General features: G+C 33.8%; 1 protein-coding gene across 6 annotated transcripts in view; it reads right to left on the bottom strand.

Annotated features, from left to right (window-relative positions):
• The window catches only part of LOC128217151 (zinc finger protein DPF3-like), a 29943-nt gene that overhangs the window by 1787 nt on the left and 2391 nt on the right, over nucleotides 1-25765 (bottom strand). Inside the window, exons 4-12 of one of the 6 annotated variants that reach the window (XM_052924078.1) lie at nucleotides 24008-24070; nucleotides 18804-19018; nucleotides 17165-17252; nucleotides 14444-14551; nucleotides 13107-13142; nucleotides 8081-8110; nucleotides 2033-2158; nucleotides 1167-1279; nucleotides 523-604 (exon numbers count right to left, since the gene is read on the bottom strand). In XM_052924078.1, the coding sequence (XP_052780038.1) occupies nucleotides 523-604; nucleotides 1167-1279; nucleotides 2033-2158; nucleotides 8081-8110; nucleotides 13107-13142; nucleotides 14444-14551; nucleotides 17165-17252; nucleotides 18804-19018; nucleotides 24008-24070 (861 nt within the window). The remainder of the gene's footprint in view (nucleotides 1-522; nucleotides 605-1166; nucleotides 1280-2032; nucleotides 2159-8080; nucleotides 8111-13106; nucleotides 13143-14443; nucleotides 14552-17164; nucleotides 17253-18803; nucleotides 19019-24007; nucleotides 24071-25765) is intronic. The other 5 variants (XM_052924079.1, XM_052924080.1, XM_052924083.1 and 2 more) reach the window with 5 other exon arrangements.

Raw genomic sequence — 25765 nt, 5'->3', positions numbered from 1 at the left:
GGGCATAATTAGACAAATGTTTTTTTCCAGAGTAATGGGCCTTGCTACACGCTAGTGTGTTGCCCTTAAAGCTGCACTCTCTCAACTTGACTGTATCGACAACCTTTTTTTATTTTTTGTTTCAGAATCAGATGATTTTGACATCAATGATTTCAAATCAGTAATATAGGAAAACTCACAGGACAGCTCTAAATGGTTTGGAAAACTGTCATTTTTCTTAAAGCGTTAGTAACACTTTCAGATCCAAATCATCAATATTTCGAGCGTAAATATTATAAACTACAATCTCATCTTTTATAAGCAGTCTTATATCACCGTTTTTCAGACATTTACGCAAAATTCGGCTCATTTGAAGACAAAAAATCAAAAACTTTTCAAAACTTTCAATCTGTGAAAATGAAAGTGTATGAATCTCTGTATGCCAAGCCAAGGACGCATACTACACCAAAGCTAAAAAAAAATCCCTTAAGAAAAAGATTGGCTAGATATTACACATGCTTAATTTAGTTTAAAATGGTATACCTTCTGGGGCCTCAGCCAGGGGCGGGTTGAGGCAGTACATGTGGTAACCACGGTCACAATCATCGCAAAACAGTAGCTGCTCCTGGAAACAATGTACAATGATTTGTTTCCATGGCAACAGATATAAGATTATTAATTAAGATGACCGTTTTGAAATTTATAAAATCATATGTCTACTTTAAGGTAATAACAACAATTCATTTACAAGAGTATAGTAAAATGTAATAATTTTTCTATTCTTTTAAGTCCATCAGGGGAGATTACTAAAGTTGTCTGATTAATAGTACTAGCATCCCATTCCTATCACATTCCTATTTCTATGCATAATACATATTTATATTTTTATAAAATTAGAACTTATAAGACTGAATATGAACATATAACAAAACCCATGTTTTTTTGACAACCTTGCTTGCTGGTTTTTGCAAATTTTGATCACTAAAAAAATGTACAAGTCTGCTATTCGAACAGTGATTGAAATCTGTTCAAGCCGCTGATGAAATTCTGGAATTATTTTTTTGATTTAATTGACTTTGTATAAATAGGAAGTATACAGGATTGTATATTTCAATTCATATAAGAAAATATGAAAATTCAGGCTAGTCCTTGAAAATGGGAATTTCTAACCCTGCTATTAAGCTTACATCATTCTCAGAAGTTCCGCACAGTCCGCAGGATTTACACTCAATACACTGCCATGGGTATTTCTTCACGGAAACAGTCATGTTTGCCGTGAACTGCAGGCAAGTTGGGTGACCTGAAAAAGAAAAATCATGTGACTAGGTTTATGGTAAAAGTTTCCTTCAAACTTGCATAATAATTATGTAAAAAAAAATATACAATAATTTTTTTTTATACATTGCAAAGGACGATTCTTCACTGAGATTGTCCATTTGAAACTCCTCAGCCATTTTCCATTGAAAACACCCTCATATTTATATGGACGGTTTACCTCGTCAGAAATCTTTACAGTACATTTAACTACGCTGCAAATTGATAAAGTAGTAACTTCAATTTAGTAATTAAACTTAATGACTTTATTCATAGGAATCTTAATTATTTATGCAATAATACGCCTTACAATACGCCTTACAATCAAATTAAACTGTGATGTACAAAATTCATGTTAAAACACTATTATTAATTAATACTATTATTTAAATCTTATAAACTACTTCTACTGATGTACCAGCATACATCCGAGGTGGGTTTTGATGGAAAATGGCCGAGGAGTTCTGAATGGTCATGTTTATTATTAACTGCATGAAAGTGGGGTGCCCAAGACTTAAGGACGTAAAGAGTTTAAATACCATGACATCGGTTGGGTTACGTCAGTCAAACAAAAGGATAGAATATCCAATTGCTGCAGAAAGCAATCAAGCCAGCAAACTAGTTAATAAATATCTTTTTTTCTCCTGTGAGCCCCCAGACAGAGGTTGCTGCAAGACACGTAAGGTTTAATAATATCCCAGTTTTCTCCCTATAACTAATACAATTTGAACCTAGTTACCAGATCTTCCGCAATCGCTGCAGGAAACCAGCTGCTCAGACTCCCCAGTCTTCTTGTTTTCATCGGAGTCTCCGAGACAGAAGTCACAATAGTTGCTGTTCTGCACTTTACCATCTTCACCACGCTCTGTTAATACAAAACTATGACTAAAGGCTAGAATTTAAAGTCTAAAAATGACTTTGTTTCCTTATCTATCCTTGTACATCACATAAGGCTTGACCAATTTGATTCTATATTTAGCATCAGGTTCTAATTTCAATACCTACCTACCAGACAGGAAAAATAAATAAATGTCATGAAAAAAATGTGCATAGTATCCTTAATTCAAACCGTTTCCAATATATACAGCAGATAAGCTTTACGGCAATATAAAGATTAAAGAGGCTATACACCAGATGGTCCCAAAATCCGCAAATACATTATTACCCAAAAAACCAAACCTAGAATTGTCAATGCGAACTAGGAGGCAGATATTAATACATCGTTTTACATGATAAAAATAAGAAACACAACAATCATGCTTCTGTCTGTTTCCTGTTTGAAAATAGCGCACAACGGTTTCCCAGTTTAAATCAAATCTGTTTAATAGTAAAGATAAAAATACCCACACTATTTTTAATCTTACTGGAATTTAAGGGGTATTCAACCCCTGTAAATTTCTATTCGGAAAAAGTGCAAAAACTGCGAAAGATGCTTATGTCAATAGCAATGTGATACATCAGTAAGTATCAATGCATTGTACACAAGGATGTGAATTTTATGTAAGTTCTTTTACAATTTTCTTTTTTTATCTTGCAATTGTATCATCTGTGTCTAGTCCCTTTAAAGACAAATGTAGACACATGCATGTTTATAAAACATTGAAGGCTTAACACGAGTTTGATTCATGATACATCTATACTTCTAAACTTATGTTTTACTAACAGTATATTTTTAGATTTACAAATGCACTTTACTTGGATATCTTTTGATTGTTTTAAAAATGGTTTAATTTTTAGCTTTTGAAAGTCTAAAACCTACCAGACAGATGATGCTAAACATCAGAATCAATTTGGCATGGCCTTATCATAAAACTACAGGACAATATCAAGTACAAAATCTACATTCTAATGAATCACCATGTATACATGACATAAATTAGTATTAACTAAGCCATAACCTATGGTACCATTATTAGTAAGTATCACAAACTGTAAATTCAAAGTATTAAATAAAAAACTTGAAATAATTTTTCATTCTTGACACAAAAAAACCATCTCCATAAATGGTAAACAATTTATTCCATTATTTTTGTTCGAAATTATATTTTGTCCAATATGTAGTGTTTTTCAAATCTTTTAATTCATTTTGGTAAATAAGCAGTCAGCCATTATTGACATTAATGAGGTAAATTTGTATGATTTCAACAGACGCTTGTCCATCAGAAAAATATAATTTGAACACTATCCTGATTTAGTGTTCAAAATTATATTTTGTCCAATGAAATGTCTGTATTTTTCAAATGTTTCTAATTTATTTTGGTAAATCATCAGGAATCAATTAAATTAAATGGAGGCTGTGTTAGTTGTAAAAATATAATCTCAAACACTAAGCTGATTAAAGGGTTGTTAATATGCGATTACTGAATAAATGGGTTGAGTGTCTGCAAAACAGTAAGCCCATTTATTTTGGTAAATACATACTAAAAACCTTTATCCATAAATAAAAATACTTGAAAATGAGGTTGCTTCCCTTAATAAACAATAGCGCCAACTGTCACAAAATACGCCCGTCTTAAATTAAGGACACAAACTAAGTTAGGGCAAACTCTGTTTTACAGTTTTTGACGATTCAAGGGTCACAACTCAGGAGGCGACATTGCTGGATAACGAACCTGAGCAAGATATTTTGCCTATACCACAATCTGACCAAATTTGGTGATGATTGGACAAAGGTTTGTTAAGGTATTGGTCGGACAAGACCAATTTGAGGTTATTCATATAATCAAAATATATTCAAAGGTGACTTCCGTACTCTTGAGTGACTCAAGCTATATGGCTAGTTATTAAACTTGTTGAGGATATTATGCCCATACACATTTTGACCAAAAATGACAAGCGCTATATGACTGGTTATTACCATGATCGAGATATTAATATGCCCATACGCATTCTGACCAAATTTGGTGATGATTGGACAAAGGCTTTGAAAGTTATTGAGAGGACAAGACCGATTTTTTTAGGTACTTTCTATGAACGAGATATTAATATGCCAATACACATTTTGACCAATTTGGTGATGATTGGACAAAGGCTTTGAAAGTTATTGAGAGGACAAGACCGATTTTTTTAGGTACTTTCTATGAACGAGATATTAATATGCCAATACACATTTTGACAAATTTGGTGATGATTGGACAAAGGCTTCGAAAGTTATTGAGAGGACAAGACCGATTTTTTTAGGTACTTTCTATGAACAAGATATTAATATGCCAATACACATTTTGACCAATTTGGTGATGATTGGACAAAGGCTTAGGAAGTTATTGAGAGGACAAGACCGTTTTAAAGAAAAAGGGAATAACTCTGAAGTGACTTTAGCGATATGGCCAGTTATTGAATTTTCTTGCCAATACACATTCTGTCCAAATTTGTTGGTGACTGGACGAAGGCTTCTAAAGTTATTGAGCGGACAAGACCAATATTAGGTAATTTATATAACTAAAGGGTGATAACTTTAGAGTGACAAAAGTGATATGACTGATAATTAAACTAGATGTTATGCCCATACACATTCTGACCAGGATTGGTGATGATTGGACAAAGACTTCTAAAGTCATTCAGAAGACAACATACTAGACTCTGTCTGCCCGCATGAATGCCACAGGTAAAGCAATAATATGTCCAGTTGTTTTTTTTAAAACGGGCGTATAGAAACAGGGTTACATCTTATACATTATGTTTGCTAGCTTTTGTCCACTTCTACTGAACAATACAATGAATTGAAGTCCCAGTTTTAAAATTTTCTAATTTTTTTTTAAATAAAACAACAACCTTATAAACCACATGGATACCAATTTCTAAAATAAAGTTAAAAAGAAAAACATATGCCATTAGGAAAAATCAAAAGTCTGGTTTCAGTAAGCAATTCCACAGCGTATTAGAAACATAATTATCACACTATTGAACAAGATCATGGCTGATTTCGGCACTGGACGCAAGCTAATTGATAAGACTAAAGTCTTGTTGTTAATATGCAGATTTAGTGGGCACAGACGCAACAACATCCAACCCCAACCCACCTTAAAATTTTGCCAAGAAAACTTTTTTTATGCAATATTCGTAGAATTATATGTTTAGAGTATATATCAAACTGCACCATTTTAGGCATAAACATGCATTTACAAAACATTCTAGAGGGAGGTCTACAGAAGTCCTAGCATCAAATGTGAGACAAATCTCTTTCATTTAAATTTCAAAGAGGGATATGGCCCAAAGTATGTATCCCATAACATCAGGTCCTGGATATGCCCCTGGGTACCATTTCAATAAAGTTCTTAGTCAATCTTAGTTGTATATATATATACATATATAAATATATATATATTCACTATTTTGCAACATTTTTGTATGAATAAAATGCTCAGTCAGTATTTAAATATATAGAAAATAATTGTTTGTTTCAGTGTAAGATTGTAATATAATTCACTGAGTGAGCGTAGCCACTTGTGAAATATTCATTTTTGGTGTTCATGAGGTGAAATATATTGCTATCTAACACTGAAATAAACAACTTTTTTTTTATAATATGCCTTAAATTAAAAGTCATTCAATTCCACTAGAAAAAAAACATGCCAATTAAATTTTGTATGCGCACTTAACCTCATTTAGGAAAAGACGTTGGTGAAATTGTGTCCCAGCCCTGTGCATGCTGATGATTAATTTGGAACCAAGAGCGGGCGTCAATTTCAAAACAGTGAAGAATATCAAATTGATATTATCACTGTGAAATAACTATTTATTTCACTGAGTAATCTCTATAACCTTCGGCAAGCATATCGTAAGAAACCCCACATCATTATTAAGTAAGATACTTTAATGAAACAGGCCCCAGGTTACTTTCTTGTTACTTGCCGAGTGCAAGTAGATCGACAAGCCTAGCCTTAGTAATCAGAAATCTAGCAATATTAAAATCAAAATTTCCATAGTTAGCTCCAGAAATTGAACCACATTATAACAGACCATATTGGTCAATGTTAATGGCAAATCTACTTAAAAGGGAGGCAACCTCACCAATAGCTTCAAAGCCAGCTTGGCTTTGATTCTTTGATTGTCATCTGGACACTGCAAACATATTTATCATTTTTATGATCTATAAAGATTACAATAATTTAACTTAAGATTCATTACGCTTTGTTCCAGGAAAGAAGGCTTTAATTATGTAGAACCAAAAATATAAAAAAGAAATCATCTTTTTAAAACCAGAGGACAAAGCAAAAAATATTGCACTAAAAAAAGTATGTAAATTGATAATATTTATTATTTTATACTACAAAAATAAATAGATTGAAAATAATCTAAATCAGACTTGATTCATGTAATGTAACAACAAAATATCCGTGACAGATATGATGGAAAGATAACAATGTCAATGTGATACTATGGCATGATGCAAGAACGGTGGATCAGGTGTGTCGGAGGACATGCAAAAAATGCAATAAATCATGTCTTTCACCAATCAAGATTGTTTCTATTGAAGGTAAAACGCAGATTGATATATATATATAGATATATATTAACCCTTTGCATGCTGGGTAAATTGTCGTCTGCTCAAAAATGTCGTCTGGTTTATTCTAAATTTCTTTCAATTTACTTGAAACTTTGGGGATATATTGACTAAGTGGCAAACAGCTTGGAACCTGACCAGACGCCGAGTTACTCGGCGTCTGGTCTGGTTCCAAGCTGTTTGCAAAGCCTTTAAAATCGCCATCAGCAGCCTAAGGGTTAATATTATAATTACATAAACGATGTGATACTCTAATTTGCACAAGCTGATACAGTAAACCTGCATTGGGTTACTTGCTAAGCAACATAATGTCAAGCAAAGATATAACAGCAGATACTTTGTACACAATTAAATGGTACACTAAATTAAACATTTTTTATTTTCGTTTATGATATGATAATTAAAAAGAATATAAAATGACAGTTAATTACATGTGAATATAAGGTTTTTTCGGTAATGACGTAATCAAAATTGTGTCCCATTCCCATGTGCGCTGATGTTTGACTTGGAAGTGGGAGTGTGCTAAAATCATAATGAGCATAGAGTGAAAAATATCAAATTGTTTAGTTTCTCTTGTTTGAAACCGATATGCATATCGTTTTTATTTCTCTGATAAATCTCAATTAATCACTCGAAAGCATGTAAGATAGTTTTTACATTTAAATAATGCAACGCATGGACCTTGAGCAATGAATTGTTAAAACTATGTTCTGTTTACCGGTACACTGTTATTATCAGAAATGAATGGAAACCTACCCCGGTATTCTCAGTGATTTTTTTTTTTTCTAACCAATGAATACCTGACTTATGTATATATATATATATATATAAATTAGGCTAAAAATAATGAAATATAAACAGAATGAGCTTGGCTTATGGAAATCGGAAAATGAACGATGATGTTTTTGACAATGATAAAGTGGCTACAATACTAAAATATCGAAGCAGATTGCAAAGGCACCAATCCTGCATGATCACCAAGCTGAAAAAGATGAGTTCAATGAGGCATGCTGCACCTATCAATGTTTTTCGACACTGCTGACCCCGGAATTTTGACAAATTTCCCTGCTCCTGGGGTGGGGTTAAGAGGACAAAAATGTTTGCCCTTGGTGTACCCAACACCTGCATGTTGTTTTAAAAAAGAGCTGAAAAAAAATGAGGTACACAAGGCATGATCTGAAAAATGAGATAGGATGGCAATGGATGATGCGAATGCGACCCACTGACTGCACAAGATAATGTGAACCACATCCACAGCACGTGTCACGACGACACAGCCCTTACCTGGGAATACTAGCGTAGGTGTGACCTTCACTGAAATGTAAGGTTATTTGAAGGCTCAGAAAAAAGCTGTCCAATTATAATTTTGACTTTAACTTTCAAGCAGATGTGTTTAATTGTGCCTTATATATAGAAAGAAATGTGTTGTTAAAGCTGCACTCTTACAGATATACCATTTTTACAACTTTTTCATTTTTTGTCTTGGAAAGAGCAAATTTTTGCGTAAATATCTGCAAACCAATGATATAAGATTGCTGACAAAAAATCAGATCGTAGATTTTCATATTTCCGTTTGAAAATTGATGTTTTATGGCTTAAACCGTTACTAACGGTTTAAGAATAAGAGCTGTCACAGAGACAGCGCGCTCAACTATTACGCCGCTTTTCAGTGTAAGGATTGAAAAGTTTTGGCCAAACATGCATGGATCACTGTTAGATTAGATTTCAATGCAATTCATGATGTGCTGAGATAGTACCGGTAACATAAATGTGATTACATGGAAAATTTCAACCAGATTTTTTAAGTCTAATAATAAAGGGCAATTATTTGCAAAATACAGTTATATATCTTGGTTATTCAATTACGTTGAGTGGTTGAATACCATTCTATAAAGTCTCAATTTAATACATTGAGTAGTTGCTTAGAAATTAACCTATGTGTGCTTACACGCAAAACCTTAACCAGAATTTCTATGTCGAATAATAAAGGGCAATTATTTGCATTAAATGAAACTAGAGTTATCTAATTTGGTAAATTAAGTAGGTTGGATGGTTGAGTACCATTGTATCGAGTCTCAATGCAATACATCAAGTAGTTGCTTTGATATTAAAATAATGTGTGCTTGCACACAAAACCTTAACCAGAATTTTTAAGTCAAATAAAAGAGGGCAATTTTTTGCATTAAATGCAAAATAGATTATCTAACTCGGTTAATTAATTAGGTTGGATGGTTGAGTACCATTGTATCAAGTCTCAATGCAATAACTCAAGTAGTTGCTGTGATATTAACCTATGTGTGCTTGCACACAAAACCTTAACCAGAATTTCTAAGTTGAATAATAAAGGCCTATTATTGGCATTAAATGCAAAGAAGAGTGATCTAACTTGGTTAATTAAGTAGGTTGGATGGTTGAGTACCATTGTATCAAGTCTCAATGCAATACCTCAAGTAGTTGCTGAGATATTAACCTATGTGTGCTTGCACGCAAAACCTTAACCAGAATTTCTAAGTCAAATAATAAAGGCCTATTATTGGCATTAAATGCAAAGTAGAGTTATCTAACTTGGTTAATTAAGTAGGTTTGATGGTTGAGTACCATTGTATAAAGTCTCAATGCAATACCTCAAGTAGTTGCTGAGATATTAACCTATGTGTGCTTGCACGCAAAACCTTAACCAGAATTTCTAAGTCAAATAATAAAGGCCTATCATTGGCATTAAATGCAAAGTAGAGTTATCAAACTTGGTTAATTAAGTAGGTTGGATGGTTGAGTACCATTGTATAAAGTCATAATGCAATACCTCAAGTAGTTGCTGAGATATTAACCTATGTGTGCTTGCACGCAAAACCTTAATCAAGGGGTGACGCCGACGCCGACGCTTGGGTGAATAGTATAGCTCTCCATATTCTAAGAATAGTCGAGCTAAAAATGCATAAAACATCCATTTTTTAACTTAAATATAAAAATCTGTGATCTAACTTTTTATCCGCAGTCTTATATAACTGGTTTCCATGGATTTCCGCTAAAATTGTCTCGTTCCATGACAAAAAAAAAAAAAGTTTTCAAAATGTTCAATCTGTGAGAGTGCAGCTCTAAAAATATCTATAAAAATTAAGTCAACTAGATTATTAGAGCTCTATTACAAAAAGATAATATTAAAGGAAATGATAAATATTAAGCTTTAAATTATCCTTATTATCATGTAAAATTATCTTTATGCTCATTTAACTGTTAAATATTCAAGCTTTTGACATTTTTTTTTAACTTATGATCAAGAAAAGATTTCGAGAAGATAGATTATCCAGCATAATCATTATTTGATTTAATTGAAGTACACAACCATCAAGCAAATTTTCAAGCATTTAATGCTGCCAAAGAATGAAAATTAACAAAAAAAAGCATTCTTCCTTTCACATGGGACATTTTGGACTAAATTTGAGAAAAGAAATACCCCTCATCAAGGAGAAATTAGCATGACCAAAACAAGTTTAAAAACTTTTCAAAAACCCAACGAACATCCAATAAATAGATAAATGACAAACCACAGCCAATGCCAGTCAAAATGCACATAAAAACTATCACAGAAAGTGACAAATACCCTGGGATGCTGCTTTGATGTGTAGGAGGTGCAAAATAGTTCTTTTATTACATAGCAAAGCATGCATTCCCTTAAAAGCCAAAACATACATTGACTCTTCCATGCATAGAAAATGCCAAAATAAAAGCATTAATTCATTTTACATAAATATTTGCAAAAGTCAGATTTAAGCGAATTGCATCAATCAAATCACAAAACCATCATTTTGCATGATATCAAATCAAAGCAAAGGCATATGGTGAACATGGACAAGCTAGACTGATCACAGGACTGTTTATTACTCCCGCAACGCGAGTTGTTGGTTGCTGTTGCTTCAAGAACAAGGAAGTAGGTAAAAATGTCACAGACAATGTCACCAAAGAAAAATAATTAAATTTATCTGCAAAAATGAAAAAAAATGGAAAGAAGGTCAAGGGTCAAGGTCATCCAATGACAATATTCATAAGCAGTTACAATTCAGTTAAAAACTTCCAAGTTTCGTTGCAAAAGCTTTACAAATAAGAAAGTTGTTCAAAAGGTCACAGTAAATGTCATTCAGCTGCAAAATCATCCAGTCACATTATGTTGTATTTTCAATACTGTACAAATTAAGTCAGTGGGTCAAAAGGTCATGGTTTATGTAATTCAGTGACGACATTGAAATTTGTTTGCAAAATTGTACATATTGTCCTAATTTCAATGCCATTATTATGTCTTAAAAAAATTAAGTATGTGAAAGGTCATGGTAAAAGTCATCCAAGGACAATATGAAAGTTTTTTTACACATGGTCTAATTTTGATCACAATAACTTTTAAAAGTAGGTCAAAAAGACACAGTCAAGGTCATCCGAGGAAAGACAGTTGCAAATCTGTACAAAAGTAAGTAATTACCACAAAAAAAACGTAGGATTGTTTCAATCACAAGGTTGTCAACCTTAGTGCATAAATAGTATGTACTATATGATAACCTCAAAAGGCAATAACTTTACACTGCAAAGGTCAAGGTCAATGTAACTGAAAAAATATCCTCACTACTACTCCTGGTAAAGATGACAGCTAACCATTATTTCATTAAAATCTGGAAAAGGAGGTAGTTTGTGTCGTAAAGTGATCACTTAAACTGCATAGATCTTATGTTATACGAATTTTCTAATGGCAACAAAAATATATATATATATATATATATATTTTGCAATACTTTTTTTCATACTTGTCACTTCTACCAAAATTAATTATAAAGTGATTTCATGAAAAACTGTAGAAGTAGTCTGTGTTTTGAAGAGGTTACCAGAAGTGCATATTGGTACATTTTATGTAATATATATGTCTAAGTTGGAAGGTCAAGGTCAACAAAATGTACATCTTGCATTATTTCTCACTGTGCTTGTTAATCCATTCCAAGAACTGTTGTGGTGATTCTCGTCACAAGGTTTATATTGCAATATATAGATGAACAGATGGTGGACCGCAAACATGACTCCTTTATACCCCCTTCACAATATCGTTATTGTGGGAGCGTTATAAAAAGCAGATTGGTCAAATGGTCAAAATAGTGTTTGAAGTGGTCAATTAAGCTGAAGCTTAAGACTGACCAATGGTCAGCAAGCTAGGAGTGTATGATTTACCATTTGAGTCAAAAGTCCCATTGTATTAAAAGTAAAGAAAAATATACAGGGTCCTACTAACTACATGGTTGCATGTCTGTATTAAGGTGTCACATGTACAAAAATGTGAATTTTGAAGGCCTGGGTGACCTTATATTATTTTGGTATCATTTCATGAAAGGGTAAGAGAATTGAGAAAGAATATGTTAAAATTTTACAGAAAAAATGTTATCATCACGCTTTTTAAGCGTTGACAAAAATGCAAAATAGGACATGAAAGGACATTTCATGTCCTAATTTACTTGCAATAAAGATCCCAAATAGAAGTTGCAATTAGTTTATCTATAATAATAAGTAATCAGTAGACAATAACCTTTCAAATGATACCAAAATGATATGATAAAAATATATGTGCACCAGGTGCACCCAGGTGAGGGGTGAATGCGAAAAGGTTCTAAGTGACATTAAATAAAGAAGCAGATAGAACCTTTTCGCTTTCACCTAGGTTCCTCTACATCTTTATATTTTTATAGAGGTGTATCTCTATATTTGGAGGTGGTGCATCTTAACATATAAAATATACACCTCTTAAGTCAGGGGTAATGGATATTGACCAGGTAGCTGAAGGGCTGAAAACATTTCTGTGGGGCATTTCGGGCCTGCTTTCGGCCCCCAATGGGAGTCAAAGGGGTCAAAACCCCAAGCCACACAAGCAAAACTGGCTTTTAAGAAAGCCCCTTTAAGGACATTCTAGGCTTCAAGTTTTAAATAAACTAGAGTGTTAACATTAAACAACAAATGAAGTAAAAACCAAAAGCAGCAAGCTACCTTTTTTTAATCGATTTAAAAAATATTATGTTTTTTTTACTTCTTATTATTTATTTTTGGGTCCGTGGAGCCATGAAATCTCCAAAAATCTACGCATCTGCGGACAAATTACATCCCTGTAGGTGAATATTTTGGGGACCTCCTAAATCTGGTTTTAAAAAGACAGCTGTATTTTTTACCCAGCTACTGGTTCATTTTGAAAACCATGAAAGTGGATATAAGAACACCCAATTTTGGCATAACTACGGTATAATGTGACTTTTGACTGCAATGGTGCATCATAGGAGCGGAAACTCACCTGGCTCTTCACGCTCCAATTTTGGAGGAGTTTTAGCTACCGAAACAAGGAAAGTTTAACATCATGACAAACATATTTTGAAAATTAAATCTGGACCATATTAAAAAATAAAGATTTCTCTCAAAGGTGTTGACAGTTAGTATTCTTCTGCAATAAACAAAGAAATGGCTGATTTTTTTTTCATTAAATTTAGATTTTCAAGTATAAATTTTATAAAAGATTATGAATATGAACATCAATCTATACTTAACTCCATATTACGTACATTGTCAAAAAACAGCTATATACAATCAAATTAAACGTTAGACAAATAAGATTCAACAACAAAATTCTCCAATCTTAAAAAAATGGGCATTTGACTTTCAAACATTAAAATCTGATACAGAATTCATTATTCAAGATCAGACAAAAAAGAACACTATTTGCTACAAAATAAACTGCTCTAGTACAACCCTAGAATATACATTTACATATAAACCGCAACAACCAAAAATAGATCTTATGTTCAATTTGACATCAGCAGGATATGACATAATTTCCGGTGACTAAGAATAGAATGGCTGCACCAATCAAATAACAAGTTTAAAGGTTTATAATACTGTAAGATATTTAAAGCGTCTTTTTTAATATATAGGGCCGGTTGTTCAGAAATTTGTTAAAGAAAACATTGCAATCAATGACAGTGTTGTTAACTTTTAAAGGTGAACTATTTTATGATGTGCTCATAGATTTAAATGAAGCAAGTAAAGCTACTACAAATATTGATAAAAAAACACTGCAGATCACATAATATTATGTATCCATTAAAATGAAAATCTTATTCAAAATCAATACAAACATAACTTTTGAGTGATAAACTTTTATATACTTACTAAATAATGCATTTATGGAAAATATTAATTACTGATAACAAGATTGTAACCATGTATTTGATAGCAGAAAGCGCAAAAAGCTAAAAGATTTACTGCGGTTTACTATAGTCTCATAATTATGGTAGAAAAACCGAGTTTTATGCTCATTTCTTTCAAATCCTTCATAAGAACCATTGTTTTCGGTATTTATTTATCCTTTTTTGAATATTGAAACAAAATTATCAATTGTGGTGAATCATATTTGGGAGTTAGAGTGGATCTTTAAACTAAAAGAATAGTAAAGATTTGAAAGTTAACAATGATGATGTTAACAACATCGTTAACTTTTACAAAGTTCTGAACAATCGGCCCATGATAAAATTAATATGATTCGAAAAACTTGTAATTAAAAAATTTCCTTTAATACCCATCTTTGCTGGTCGTGGTTTATATACACATGTAGTAAAAGCACCCTACAAAACCTACCAACGGACTTGGGAGATGGTTCTGGTTCTTCTGGTTCCATCATACCATTGTGGAAATGGTTGTAGTGGTACGACAACCCCGGACGGGTCTTGTAGCGTGCGTTACATACTGAAGTGAACAGTGAGTTTAAGGTTGAACACTTAAGATCATAAATGCATTAAAGCTGCACTCTCACAGATTTACCATTTTTACAATTGTTTTATTTTTTGTCTTGGATATGATATAAGATTGGTGACAAAAAATCAGATCGTAGATTTTCATATTTCCGTTAGAAAATTAATGTTTTATGGCCTAAACCGTTACTAACGGTTTAAGAACAAGAGCTGTCACAGAGACAGCGCACTCGACTATTGCGCGGCTTTTCAGTGTAAGGATTGAAAAGTTTTGGCGAAACATGGATCACTGTAAAATTAGATTAGATTTCAATGCAATACATGATGTATTTCCTGAGATATAAACATGAATGTGGTAACATGCAAAATTTTAACCAGAATTTCCAAGTCCAATAATAAAGGGCCATTATTTGCAAAATACAGTTAATTAACTTGGTTATTCAAGTAGGTTGGGTGGTTGAGTACCATTGTATAAAGTCTTGAGTCAATGCAATACATGAAGTAGTTGCTGTGATATTAACCTTTGTGTGCTAACATGCAAAACCTTAACCAGAACTTCTAAGTCACATAATAAAGGGGCAAAAATAATATAATATAAAAGAGTTATCTTTCCTGATTAATTAAGAAGGTTGAATAGTTGGGAGCCTGTGTATAAAGTTTCAATGCAATACATGATGTATTCAAATTCTATGTCGAATAAAAAAGGGCCATAATTTGAATTTAATGCAAACTAGAGTTATCTTACTTGGTTATTTAAGTAGGTTGGATGGTTGAGTACCATTGTATAAAGTCTCAATGCAATACATCAAGTAGTTGCTGAGATATTAACCTATGTGTGCTTACATGCAAAACCTTAACCAGAATTTCTAAGTCAAATAATAAAGGCCCATAATTTGCATTATATTCAAGAAAGTATTATCTAACTTCATAAATTTAGTAGGTTAGATAGTTGGGAATACATATCTAAAGTTTCAATGCAATACATGATGTATTTACTGACATATTGACTTAAATGTGGTTACATGCAAAACCTTAACCAGAATTTTTAAGTTGAATAATAAACGGAAATAATTTTGCATTAAATGCAAACTAGAGTTATCTAACTTGGTTAATTAAGTAAGTTTGATGGTTGAGTACCATTGTGTAAAGTCTCAATGCAATACATCAAGAAGTTGCTGTGATATAAACCTATGTGTGCTTACATGCAAAACCTTAACCAGATTTTCTAAGTCGAATAATAAAGGGTCATTATTTGCATTTAATGCAAACTAGAGTTATCTAACTTGGTTAATAAGAAAGGTTGGATGGTTGAGTACTATTGTATGAAGTCTTAATGCAATACATCAAGTAGTTGCTGAGATATTAACCTATGTGTGCTTACATGCAAAACCTTAACCAGAATTTCTAAGTCAAATAATAAAGGCCCATAATTTGCATTATATTCAAATAAGTGTTATCTTACTTCATTAATTTAGTAGGTTAGATAGTTGGGAATACATATCTAAAGTTTCAATGCAATACATGATATATTTAATGACTTAAAGGTGTTTACATGCAAAACCTTAACCAAGGTGTGACGCCGACGCTTTGGTGAGTAGTATAGCTCTCCTTATTCTTCGAATAGTCAAGCTAAAAATGCATAAAACATCAATTTCTGAACTTAAATACAAACATCTACGATCTTATCTTTTTGTCAGCAGACTTATTTAACTGGTTTCCATGGATTTTTGATAAAATTGGCTCGTTCCAGGACAAATTATTTTTTGGTCAAAACAGTCAATCTGTGAGAGTGCAGCTTTAATAGGTTCACTTCATCTTACTCTATCAGACAACTTTAAAAAAATAGTTGTAGTAGCTCAGCTGGCCTGGAAGCGTTTTGTAGCATGCAATTCATGCAGCAGGAAAAAAGCAAATAGTTAGTTAGAATCTTAGACTTAATAGAAATCTTAGTATATCATTATGGAAATAGCACCTGTGTCAGGGTAGGCCATGTAGCCTTTAATAATGTGCATTATATTATGCGGATAAAATTATATTTATCTGAAAAGTTCTAATAGATGCAGAATCTGACACGTCATGTTCATATATGGCGTAAATTACATTCAGAAGAAACTGTAGATTTTTCTATATCACTTTTGTGATATTATAATTTGAAAGCAAAAAGTTTCAATGATTTGACACTGACTAACCCTTATATTTCACAATTATAACTGTTTATTAACTCAATCAAAAGCTAAATCTGATACAAACAAATGTATGAGGATCCCAGTCTCGATATATTCCCTTAGGAAGTATTCAATATAATTTTTATTTATTTAAGTTTATTAACATGCCTCCGTTATTCTATATTGTCTAATGACTTGAATTAATTTTACAGTCCAATAAAAACATTCCCCTGGGCCCTGTTACAACATAGATTGTAAGGCTTAATTTCCAGGCATAACCCCATTTATCCCCCAAACATATATCTTCGTCCAGATTCTGCCCGTAACTTTTATAGTGTTTCAAACGAATCTGAAGCAGCTTAAGGATTATAACTCAGATATTTCATTTAAACAGGCCCGTGACACTAACCTTATACTAATGGATGTAATATATATCACCGTACCTTCACAAGCATAAGGTTTTTCCTTTTCCTCATCAAGTTTTTCTTTTTCTTCTTTGTCTATCTTCTTCTTCCTCCCACGAGTACTTCCCTGTTACACAAAATATATTTCACTTTGTTGAAGATTTTAAAATACACCGTAAAAAAATAAAATAAAAATAATTTTGAAAGACACAATAGATTTGGCTAGGCACATGTATTTTAAGATCTTTGTCTTAAACTTTTTATATTTTACAATGATGGTGAAACAAGTTATTACAAGATTATATTAATCACTCTTGTACGATTTTAGGCGAGAGTGTGGTCTTGTGTTACGGGGGAAACAGGAGAACCTGGAGACAATCCACTTGTCGGGCTTGGTGACCACACTCTAAACTCACATGCGCCCAGGCCAGGAGTCAAATCCAGGGCAACTAGGTGAGAAGCGTGTGCTAACCACTGCGCTAACCGGCTAATTTGCGCATTAAATATGAACCCCAAATCTGTTTATTACCATAGTAGTGTTGCATAGGTCTACAATATTTTGAACATACATATACTAATACAGGTTTTCCAGCCCTGTCCCATAGAAAAGCAGGAAAAAGGTAGGAAAAGTAGGATTTCTAATAACAACTAGAATTGAAGGAAAATAAGGACAGTTTAACATTTTTAAATCTCAACATGCATTATTCAATGCCTTAGATATTTTTTTAATTAAAACTGAATCAGCACTTTTCCACTAAAGGGTTTAGAATAATAATAAATATTGACGAAAAGAAGGAAAAAAGGAGGCCTTACGAAAATGTATAAATGCTGGAAAGTCTGCGAATGAGTACACACGGTTCGAATTTAGACTCGCATACTCGCAAAATGCCAGCGACATTTGGAAATTGCAAGTGACTTTTATTCAAGCTCGCAAAATTCTGCGAGTGGCTTTTTCTAAACCACAAAATGTTAAAAGGAAAGTAGAATAAACATGAACTTAATTCCGCTATGTAGTCGAGTGTAAACAGCCTATAAGTGGCATGTTTACACTACCGGTATAAAGAAGACAGTACGGAGTCACGCTCTAGTAGGTTTTCAAAAATAGGCTAAATTTAGTGCTTTTGCGCACTATATGTAAACCCCCTCATCCTTCGAATATATTTCCGCCCAACTGTCAAAATGAATAGACTTCGTTGAATGATATATTTCATGGTCCAAAGTATCCACGCTACATTTACTGTTGCTTTTTATTTTAAATTTATTATTTTATTGTTTTTAATACTTATAGACTTAATGAAATCTGTAGCGTGCTTGTCAAATGGGTATTAAATTACCCGATGGCGAGGGTAAATATACAAAGTGAACAATGTCAAATTATTGGACAGCTTTGTTATCAAAAAGCTGCCAGCATCAGACGAGTCTTTCCATACTCCCCAAATAGAATAAGCCATCAACAAGTTCTAGTAGTCGAGTCACTCAAGATTGATACTTTTCAATATTCATAATATGTCTTAAGTATTAATTTCTACTTTAATTAGACAATATAATAAGGGAATAAAGCAAATAATAAAATTGTTGATTTGTCATTTTGCGAGTTGCCTGAAAATGCACTCGCAAAATTTTGCGAGTGCTCCTCAAAGTTAAATTCGAACCCTGGTACATTGTATGTTTTCCTTACCTTTCCCTTTCGTTTCTTCTTCTTAATGTAGGTATCCTCAAAGTCCGAGATATCAGACTGGTCATCGCACATTTCCCCGGCGTCTGGCGGCTCCATATACTCATCGTATTCGTCGTACCATTTGTCCTTGCTCGTCTCACTTTTAAGATCAGGGATCTCTTCATCGGCTTTACTCGTGGCAGCTGGATTCTCCACAGTGCTTATTTGATGCATGTCTGAATATAAAAGAGAATGGACAGTGAATAAGTTTATAAATGAATCACATGTTGAAGGTTACATATTGAAAATTGGATCTGTGGAAAATTAGTTTTGTAGACAATAGAAATGTACGTAATATTTATAAAGCTATTTAAAACAAGAGAGTTTGTCAAACATTATGCCCCCCTGAGCGCCATGTTGTCAGGATTATATGGACAATTGAATGAAATATGCATGGACCGAAATGACAGCTGATTTGTTGCTGATTTGTAAGATTATGACCATTAAAGTGTGAGGATGAAGTGTGTTATGACTGTCATGACCTTTGACTCTATGAACTCAAAATCCAGAGTCATCAGCTGGTCACCAGAAACCTTAATGTCAAGTTTGAGGGCCATGGGTGCAGGCAATGTCAAGTTATCACAAGACAAGTTTTTTTGGTTCAAGGTCACTGTGACCTTGACCTTTGACCCGATGACCCCTTAAATCATAAGGGGTCATCTACAAGTCAGATGGAACTCCAAGTCAAGTTTGAAGGCCATGGGTTCAGGCATTGTTGAGTTATCACTCGGACAACCTTTCACCATTCAAGATCACTGTGACCTTGACCTTTGGCTCTATGAATCCTAAAATCAACTAGAACTGTAAGCCAAAGGCTAACGAATACCCCCCAACCCTTCCCTGTCTAGGTTGTTTGCCCTGGCCTTAGTTATGGTATCATTAGAAAGCACAAGGCAATACATTTATTTAGTTTATTTAGAATACCTATTACTGAATCAGGGACTGCCATGGCACTGGGAGATTACAAACCTGTTTCTCTCATTTTCACCATAAAGGGGTCATGATGAAAAATGACAAAGGAGTAGGCCACCAAAGCGAATATTACCCCACTCCCACCCACCTCAGGGGAGATAACAAACCTGTTTCTCTCATTTTCACCATAAAGGGGTCATGACTCCTGACAGGATATTCCAAAATGAAGGTGGACGGGTGAATTTGACAGTCTGCCAACCCAATTTCTGTTTACCCACCCCCACCACCTCCCCCCCACACATGAGTACCAAGGAAATAATACAGGTGCACAAAATCACATATACAAAGGTTCACATCATGGTCATGGATAGCTGAAAGTTTGAGAAAAATATATTGAAAAATGACAAAGGAGTAGGCCACCAAAGCGAATATTGTAACAAATTTAAGGCCTGTATGCACCTAACTTCAGGACTTTTGATGGTCTTTTTAAGGACAAAATCAATTAAAGGTCTTTTTAAGGCCATGCAAACATTCTGATTAATACAGGTGCACCAAATCACATATTCAACAGTTCATATCATGGTCATTGACATCTGAAAGTTTGAAAAAGATTTATAGAAAAAATGAGAAAAAATGACCAAGGATTAGGCTAGACAAAGCTGTATAATTTTTGCCTATTTTAACTTATTCAGGGGCCATAATTGGAGACATGATCATGTGATTCCAACCACAATCACAGGGGCAAATGTTCTCACCATGGCTAAAAGTTTGAAAAAGATTCATTCAAAAATGACGAAGGAGTAGGACGAACAAAACTAATTTTACCCAATTTAACTCATTAAGGGGCCACAACTCCACTCAGGATCATGTGACTCCCACCAAATTCATGGAGGCAAAGGTTTACATCATGGCCATTAATATTTGAAAGTTTGAAAAAGATTTGCTCAATAGCTTCAAAGAAGAATCCTGGACAAAGCTAATTTTGCCCAATTTAACTCATTAAGGGGCCACAACTCCACTCAGGATCATGCGACTCTGACCAAATCCACGGAGGCACAGGTTTACATCATGGTCATTAATATTTGAAAGTTTGAAAAAGATTTGTTCAATAACGACAAAGATGAATCCCGGACAAAAAAAACGGACGGACAGACAGACAGACGGACAACCCGATTCCAGTATACCCCCCCCAAACTTTGTTTTGGGGGGTATAATAAGGGTGATCTACTGGTCAGGCTTAACATCCACGTCAAGTTTAATGATCATAGGTTCAGGCATTGTTGAGATATCAGTGGGGGAAGATTTGTTAACTTTTTTGCGTTAAAGGTTACTTTGACCTTGGCCTGATGACCCCCTAAGTCGATTGGGGTCATCTACTGGGCAGGCCCAACCTTCATGTCAAGTTTGATGACCATAGGTCCAAGAATTGTCGAGTTTGCTTTCAAGGTCACTGTGACCTTGACCTTTGACCCCTAAAATCAATAGGGGTCATCTACTGGTCAGGCCCAACCTCCATGTCAAGTTTGAGGGCCATGGGTGCAGGCATTGTTGAGTTATCACTTGGACAACCTTTTATCATTCAAAGTCACTGTGACCTTGACCTTTGGCCCAATGACCCCTAAAATTAATAGGGACAATCTTCTGGCCAGGCTCAACCTTCAAATCAAGTTTGAGGGCCATAGGTGCAGCCATTGTCAAGTTATCATTCGGATAACCTTTTACCATTCCAGGTCACTGTGACCTTGACCTTTGGCCCATTGACCCCTTAAATCAATAGGGACCATCTTCTGGCCAGGCCCAACCTCCAAGTCAAGTATGAGAGCCATGGGTGAAGGCATTGTCGAGTTATCACTCGGACAACCTTTTACCATTCAAGGTCACTGTGACCTTGACGTTTGGCCTGATGACCTCCAAAAACAATAGGGGTCATCTAGTGGTCAGGCCCAACCTCCAAGTCAAGTTTGAGGGCCATGGGTGCAGGCATTGTTGAGTTATCACTCGGACAAGCTTTAAAATTATTTTACCATTAAAGGTCACTGTGACCTTGACCTTTGACCTGACGACCCCCAAAATAAATAGGGGTCATCTACTGGTCAGGCCCAACCTTCATGTGAAGTTTGATGACCATACGTCCAGGAATTGTTGAGTTATCACTCGGACAAGCTTTGGTCTACTGACGGACCGACCGACCGACCGACATACCGACATGCCGGTGCAAAGCAATATACCCCTCTTCTTCGAAGGGGGGCATAATATTAAAGAAGTTATATTTTTAAAACATTAGTTTTATATATAAAAACGTTAGCAAAGTTAATTTATTTAACAATTTTCTTATTCAATACTAGAGATATTTAAAAACTAGCTAAATTTGTAACTATAGCTCATTTATTAATTTTGTTAAAAATTCCAGGAAAAAGGTGAAAATTCAACAAGCAACACACCCTGAAATATAATTTGTTTTCATGCAGTTTTATTTGCTAATATTTTATATTCTAATTTCTAAAAGAAAATCTAGTTGTTCACTGGATTCCGTAAACCTTTCATTACTGTAAGATAAGCAAACCTTTCAATACCTATGATAATTTTGTATCAATTGTGTGTTAGACTATAACAGATATAATAAAACACATTTAGTACTTACTCATCTATTAAAGCTAAAACAAAGCCAAATTATATGCACACCCAAATGCCAAGCTTCTCAAAGCAGGGTAGATTTAAAGACCACAGAAATGCATTGCAGATAAAAGTGAATTTGAAACCTTTCATATCAGGGCCTGTATGCAACTTTCTATATACCCCGGTAGGTGAAATTCTAATGATTAAGTTTCTGTTTGTTATATTAAATTTTTGGTTGTCATAGAACTAAAGAAGAAGTTACATTTCCAATTACATTATTTATTTCATTAATAGTTGTTTCTGGCTAAAACCCTACGCTTAAGTAATATTTTCCATAAGCTGGTCTATCCAACAAACATACTAACATAAACTATGACACCCATAACAACATTAAACATCTTATCCCTAGACTCTAAATCTTATACATTGTTTTTTTCCAATGATTTTGTAAGGAGGTAAGGGTCTTTTTGATAGGGAAAATGCATTATTTTAACTCCATTTCAAATAGAAAGGAACAATAAGGCTAAATATTTTTTTTGAAAGACTTCGGAAGTGAAAAACTTGGATCAGGTTTGTTCCTATTAAGGTAAACAATGATTCTTAATCATAAAAACCTTAAATGAGGGCAATTTTTCTTTTTTTTCTTTTTATTTTGGGGGGAAGAGTATGTGTTTAAGCATGGAATGGAGCCTTATCATTGACCATAATTGCCCAGAGACAACTCAATAACATAAGGGAATTGACATGTACACTGTAAATAATAAGTTCTCCCCAGAAAGATGTGGACAATAAAAACAACAGCGCTGAAATTCTAAATACTAGCATTCTTACTACAATACAAAATCCTTTTAATTTTCAAAACTAAAACAATTTTATTTCTAATGTGCAAACTTTTTAGTCACTTAAGCTTAAGCAACTTCGGCAAAAAAATAAAATTGTTTATTTCTGATTCAATAACCTGGGTACTGAAAAGGAGGGTCAGTGTGTGGAGAAATTTTGAAAATATGCCCGTAAGAGAAAAAAATGGCAAGAACAAAAAGTGTCTGTAGACAATAAATCAAGAGGCTCATGAGGGCCAATGCTCTAATGGCAGGACTTTTTGAATATTTTTTTATCCAAAGCACTTATCCAAAGTAATAGGCAACATACTAAACCCACATTCAAATGGAAGCAATCAGTGAAACAAATGTTTTTCACAAAGGTCAAAGGGAGAGTAACACTACAATAATACACATCTCTCTGTACAAGTTGTCTCCCTTAGAGTATACTCATTTACAAGAGCTGCAGCATTTAAAGGGCCATAATCTATTCATGCATGGGTTGATCTGGCTGGATTGAAAAAGGAACCAAGTTTTTATTGATAGCGAGCTACTGTATAAGTTTGATTGAGATATATATGTTTGATTGAGATGCAATCAAAACTGAACACTGTATCAAGTTTACAAGCAATTATTTATTGACCGTCAGACAGACACACAGACAACAGACACCACGTCATGTCATAAGCTCTTCTGGTCTTTGGCTAGTAGAGCTTAAAAAAGGCTTTGTCAGAAACCGGAAACAAACAATTTATTTAAGCCGCGTCTTAAGGGATAGTGATGCAAGGCAGCATTCAGCAACAATGGGTTACATTATACCTGGGGTTGAGACATCAGCCGACCTGGGTCGGCGTTTACTCGCGCCAATCACTGATTCTGTAACTAATGAAGGCTTCTATCTAACACACAAACACACAAATCACAACACATTGTAAACAAAGAAATTGAGGGGTGAATTTGAAAAAGATGAACGTGAACATATATTTTTAAACGTTACTCTGAACTAAAAACCCTCAAGATGTTTTATAACATACATATCATATAATTATTATTTTTATCAGCAAAATCAAGCTGCACTCTCACAGATTAACTGGATTGACTTTTATTTTATTTTTTGTCTCAGATTCAGCTGATTTTGGCATCAATGCCTTTAATTCAGTCATATAAGATAACTCACTTAAGGACAGATCTCAATTGTTGTATTGAAAACTCATTATTTCTTAAAGCATTGGAAACGCTTTTAGCCATAAAACATCAGTTTTTGAACGTAACAATTGAAAAATGGGATCTGAACTTTCTTAGCAGTCTTATATCACTGGTCTCAGACATTAATGAAAAAATTGTTCATTCCAAGACAAAAAATAAAAGTGGTCAATCTGTGACAGTGCAGTTTTAAGGTTTATTTTCAGTGATCTTAAAATGTAAGGGGTTAACAGCATTACTACATTCTTAAAGTATGCATTTATAACAGCATGACTGTAGAATATTTTACATTTATAATGATTGAATATCAAAAGTTTGATTTGTCACATAAGTTTAAAATACAACAGACAGAACCAAAAAATAAGCAAATTGGCATTCTACTTTAAAACAAATTAAATATACATACAAATTGACACAAACATATGCAGTGCTCTACAAACAAATCTTGAACACTATACCAGAAATAAGAATGCTAACACTGAATCTGTTCCTTCAGTTTATATGTGTTATGCACCAGTCAATTATAACCACGCCCCCCCCCCCCCCGGGACCCTAGGTAAGGCCCATTCCCCGCTATATTTAAAGCGAAGACAGACCACCGCATTCACCCCGCACTGCAGGGCCACCTGAAAGGTAAAAACACGGCCCATTTCCCCAGCTATCCCCGGACCTGGGGGGGCGTGGTTACAATTGACTGGTGCATTAGGCCAAAACCAAAAATAAGTCTGGTCCGGGTGAAAAATTGAAACAAATCAAATATGATGTACTAAGGAATTAACTTAGGAGAAAAAGTGTCAAATAAAGACTAAAGCAGAAATGTAGTAAAAACATAAAATAAATTAATTCTACATTATGGTATTTTACAATATTTTTTTTTTTTTGACATTTCATCAGGCATTTCAATGAAGCCAGATGTAATTTTATTTTTGGCCTTACAATGATCAATATAACTGATGTTTTGTTCAGTATATTTTGGTTATGACATTGGCAATGTTTGTTAACTGAAGGAACTTATATAGATGTATTCCATGAGGAAATATTACAGAGTGAGATATAGTCTCAATGGTTAAAAGTTTGTCTCAGTGTAAGACAGCAACATTTTTCACCGTGTGAGCACCAAAGTTATATTTCACAAATGGTTTTCACATGAGAGAATTACTTTCTTCTAGTGCTCATGCATTGAAATATATTCTTATCCAAAAATGACACAAACATTTTTTTATTTCATGCTCTAAAACTGAGTAAAAATGATATTGAATACACTTTTTATTTGCTAATCCTGCATTACTTAAGGTTAATGATGTCATACTAGATATCACATTATTGATTTATCTCCAAAGCACTACGTGTATTTACGTTGATGTATCATAGAGG

The sequence above is a fragment of the Mya arenaria genome, chromosome 14 (genome assembly GCF_026914265.1).
Source record: "Mya arenaria isolate MELC-2E11 chromosome 14, ASM2691426v1".
Lineage (NCBI taxonomy): Eukaryota > Metazoa > Mollusca > Bivalvia > Myida > Myidae > Mya > Mya arenaria.
The sequence above is the reverse complement of the archived record's forward strand: the minus strand, read 5'-3'. Positions and strand labels throughout refer to the sequence as shown.